This window comes from Primulina huaijiensis, chromosome 5 (assembly GCF_012295235.1).
Source record: "Primulina huaijiensis isolate GDHJ02 chromosome 5, ASM1229523v2, whole genome shotgun sequence".
NCBI classification, from domain to species: domain Eukaryota; kingdom Viridiplantae; phylum Streptophyta; class Magnoliopsida; order Lamiales; family Gesneriaceae; genus Primulina; species Primulina huaijiensis.
In genome coordinates this window covers 8,736,262-8,740,773 of record NC_133310.1, presented here as the reverse complement: position 1 = coordinate 8,740,773, position 4,512 = coordinate 8,736,262, and the positions used below count along the sequence as shown (strand labels likewise).

At 49.4% G+C, this 4,512-nt stretch overlaps 2 protein-coding genes across 2 annotated transcripts; both read right to left on the bottom strand.

Annotated features, from left to right (window-relative positions):
• Positions 1–1,179: 1,179 nt before the first annotated feature.
• LOC140977616 (uncharacterized) lies at positions 1,180–1,797 on the bottom strand. The gene has a single exon (XM_073442365.1). The coding sequence runs from the start codon at positions 1,795–1,797 to the stop codon at positions 1,180–1,182; it is 618 nt and encodes a 205-aa protein (XP_073298466.1).
• A 944-nt stretch (positions 1,798–2,741) lies between these two features.
• On the bottom strand, positions 2,742–3,827 carry LOC140977615 (uncharacterized). The gene has a single exon (XM_073442364.1). It carries the CDS (start codon positions 3,825–3,827, stop codon positions 2,742–2,744), a length of 1,086 nt encoding a protein of 361 aa, XP_073298465.1.
• Positions 3,828–4,512: the final 685 nt, after the last annotated feature.

The window sequence follows — 4,512 nt, the reverse complement described above, 5'->3', positions numbered from 1 at the left end:
AAGCGTTCCAAGGCCTCTTCAAAGCCTTGCCTTGCACATCCTCCAAGTAATAGGCTCCAGAGCTCAGCATCTCGATCACTTTGAAGGGGCCCTCCCATTTTGGGTCCAACTTTCCTCTCTGCTCCTCTTGCACCTTCCTCAGAACCAAGTCACCTACTTGAAAGTTTCTCTGAATGACTCTTCTATTATAAGACTGTGCAATGCGGTTCTTATAAGCTTCCATGTGAATACTGGCAGCCTCTCTCTTTTCTTCCAAAAGATCAAGGTCAGTAGCGCGTCTCGCATCATTGTCCTCGTCATAAAACTCTACTCTTGCCGATTCCAACCCAATCTCAGCCGGGAGCACTGCCTCATTACCGTAGACCAAACTGAAAGGAGTTTCTTTGGTTCCTTCTCTCGGAGTGGTTCAGTATGCCCATAGGACACTTGGTAGCTCATCCACCCAATTACCCTTAGCTCTGCCAAGTCGAACCTTTAGACCCTGCACCAGCGTCTGATTAATCACCTCCACCTGACCATTACTCTGCAGGTAAGCTACAGAGGTAAAGACTTGTTGGATCTTCATCTCTTTACACCAAGCTTGGATCTTGGCCCCTTGGAACTGTCTCCCATTATCAAATATCAGTCTCCTAGGTACCCCGTATCTGCATACTATACTCTTCCACAGGAACTTCAGGACGTCATTCTCAGTGATTCTGGCCAAAGGCTCTGCTTCCACCCATCTTGAGAAATAGTCAACTGCTACCAAAAGGAATTTCTTCTGAGCAGGAGCTATAGGAAAAGGTCCCACAATATCCATTCCCCACTGGTCAAAAAGACAAACGGCCGTGACAGCCTTCATCATCACGGCCGGTCTGTGCTGCAACCGGGCATGACGTTGACAACTATCACAAGACATCACTAACTCTTGAGCATTATGCAGCACTGAGGGCCAGGAATAACCGGCGAGCAGCACTTTCCTCGCCAATGCATAAGCCCCTTGATGATTTCCACAACATCCCTCGTGAACTTCTCGGAGCACATAATCAGCCTCTTGATAACTCCAACACCGCAGAAGCGGCCCTGCAAAAGACGTCCTAAACAACACTTCTCCGACTATCACATAACTTGAACATTTCGTCTTCAACTTACGAGCCTCGCGAGGGTCATCAGGAAGCTTTCCCTCCTTCCAGTACTCAGTTATAGCGGTTCTCCATCCTCTTCCTCTTGCTCAACTGCAGGTGAACTCATGTGAGGTGTGAGTTCGACCTGAAAGACCACATCTCTATTCTTCCAACTTCCCATTGTCCCAGCCATTTTGGCCAGAGTGTCTGCCTTTTCATTTTCTTTCCGGGGAATCTGTACAAATGTAATCTCTGTGAACTTCTCTCTGACCCTGTCCACTTCTCGACAATACTCAATAAGTTTCTCATCTTTCACATCATACGCTTCCTTCATCTGTTGTGCCACCAGCTGAGAGTCAGAAAAAATAAGTACCCGGGTAGCTCCCACATTCATGGCTGCTCGAAGTCTTGCCAACACAGCCTCATATTCTGCCTCATTGTTGGATGCTCGAAAATCCAACCTAACCGCTAATTTCACCTCCTCCCCAGCTGGTGAAATCAGTACCACCCACACCCCGCTTCCCTCCTTCGAAGAAGAACCATCCACATATACTTTCCAAGGGTCCTCATTTTCTTGATGCACGGTCTCAGCCAGAAAATCGGCTAAGGCTTGTGCTTTGATAGATGTTCTTGGCTCATACTGGATGTCATACTCTCCTAGCTCAGTAATCCACTTGATCAAACGGCCAGACATATCCGAATGAGTTAGGATTCTGCCCAATGGACTGTTATTGAGCACCACAATCGGATGAGATACGAAGTAGGGCCTCAAGCGTCTTGCCGTCACTACCAAAGCCAAAGCCAATTTTTCCAACCCGGAGTATTGGATCTCTGCCCCTTTGAGTGCATGCGAAACATAGTACACCGGCTACTGAACTGACCCATCTAGGTTAACAAGGACTGAACTTACAGCCCCTTCAGTGGCAGATAAATATACCCGGAAAGGCTCACCCGCCGTCGGTTTGGCCAGGACAGGAAGCTCGGCAAGGTACTCTTTCAATTCTGTGAAAGCCTTCTCTCAATCCGGACCCCACTCAAATTTTCTCGCTTTACGCAAGGTCCGGAAGAATGCTAAGCTTCGGTGGGCGGACCTCGAGATAAAGCGTGCCAGCGCAGCAATCCTACCTGTCAGCTGCTGAACATCTTTGGGTCCCTGGGAGAGACCATATCTTGGATAGCTTGAACTTTCTCGGGGTTGGCCTCGATCCCCCTTTCTGTCACCATATAACCCAGGAACTTCCCACTCCTCACCCCAAAAATACACTTTTGAGGATTCAACTTCAGCCTATAGGACTTGAGGGTGGAAAAGGTCTCCACTAAGTCAGGTATGAGCTGGGTTGAATCCTTAGACTTTACCATGATGTCGTCCACATACACTTCGACATTCCTTCCCACCTGCTCAGAAAAGACTCTATCCATCAATCGCTGATACGTGGCTCCGGCATTTTTGAGTCCAAAGGGCATGACCACGTAACAGAAAGTTCCTTCAGAGGTGATGAAACTCACTTTATCCTGATCCTCCACAGCCAAAGGGATTTGATGGTACCCTTGATAAGCGTCCAGCATGCACAAATACTGATGTCCAGCTGTGGAGTCCACCAACTGATCTATCCGAGGCAAAGGATAACAATCTTTAGGTTATGCCTTGTTGAGATCTCTGAAGTCCACACACATCCTCCACTTCCCTGAACTCTTCGGGACTAGGACAACATTCGATAGCCAAGTAGGAAATTGCACTTCTCGAATGTGCCCAGCCTCAAGCAATTCACTGACCTCTTTCTGTATAACTTTATCTTTCTCAGGCCCGAAATGTCTTTTTTTCTGTTTTACTGGGCGAGCATTCGGCAAGATGTTCAACCGATGCTCCGCCACATCCGGGGCCGTCCTAGTGAGCTCTTGAGCTGACCAAGCGAACACGCTTAGATTGTCCTGTAATAAAGCAATGAGTTCCTCCCTAACCCTTAGGTCAAGGTCACGGGCTATTCTGAGCATTTTCTTTTCGGGTCCCAGCACTATGACCTCCGGTTCTTCCTCCATAACCTCCCAAACCTCCTTCCTCGCTACGGGCAACCCACTCCTCCCCCTTCTAATCATATTAACTTCCACCCGCGCCCTCTTCCCCTCGTCCTTCACCATCCCTTCATAACACCGACGCGCGAACTTGTGGTCCCCGCACAAGACTCTCACTTCCTTCTCCACAGGAAACTTCAACTTCTGATGATACGTGGAGGCTACGGCTCTGAAATCCTTTAAGGCTGGCCGCCCCAGGATTCCATTATATGATGAGAGGGTATCCACCACGGTAAATGTTATCATCTTTGTTACCCGCCGAGGGTCGCGCCCCAAAGATAGGGCAAGAGTAATTTGACCCAGCGGCGGAATGGCATGTCCCGCGAACCCATACAGAGGAGTGGAGACCGGATCAAACTCGAACCCTTCCACCTTCATCTGATCCAACGTGCTCTTGAACAATATATTTACAGAGCTCCCATTATCAATGAAGATCCTTGCCACATCGTAGTTGGCAATAGTGGCTGTCACCACCAAGACGTCGTTATGAGGAGCCACGATACCTCGAAGGTCTTCTGGCCCGAAGCTGATGACATGATCTTGGGGTAAGTCTGCATCCCTGGATATCTCAAAATTCTCCAACCTCCTCCCGTGTGCTTTCCGAGCTCGCCCAGAGTCTCCATCAGTAGCACCCCCCGAGATCATGCGAATCATTCCTCTCGTGGGGTGGTTATCTTCATCTGCTCTCCTCCTCGGCTCGACAGGTTCCCTAGGAACATCCTGACCCCGCCCTTATCTTCTCGGCTCTCCGACCCTCTGGTTGATCCAAGGAGGACCTCGACCTCGCCTAGGAGACGGGCGAGGTTTCGGTCGGTCCCCGGATGAGGATGCCTCTCGTTTGTCCGCCGGAGTCATCCTAACACTGCCCTCCGCTCTCTGCGACTTCTCTCACCTTCCCTCTGGCTCCCTCACCTCCATTACCTTATCGTGATTCCTGTTCAGAGGAACATGTGATGAGAATTGTCCTCTACTTCTATATTTGTCCACCTCCTTTTCCCCTGAACCTCTCTTCCTACCTCCTCTCTCTCCCCCCTCCATCCTACTTCCCTCGGGCCGCTGCTCCATCCTTCTATACCGTTGGGCATCCTCTAGATTTACATACTTCTCTGCCCTAGCCAGCAAGTCATCATAGGTCGACGGAGGTTTCTTGACCAGTGATTTAAAAAACTCCCCTCCTCTCAAGCCTTGGGTGAAGGCACTTATCATGATGTCCGAGGTAGCCGATGGTATCTCCAGTGCTGCATTGTTAAAACGCTGGACAAATTCTCGCAAATTCTCAGACTCCTGTTGTTTCATCACGAACATGCTCAAATAATTGTTCTGGTGCCTCTTGCTGCTA

What these genes read in the sequence shown, in the direction of transcription:
- LOC140977616 (XM_073442365.1), bottom strand. Translation starts at nt 1,797, where the DNA reads ATGTCTGGCCGTTTGATCAAGTGGATTACTGAGCTAGGAGAGTATGAC.
- LOC140977615 (XM_073442364.1), bottom strand. Translation starts at nt 3,827, where the DNA reads ATGATTCGCATGATCTCGGGGGGTGCTACTGATGGAGACTCTGGGCGA.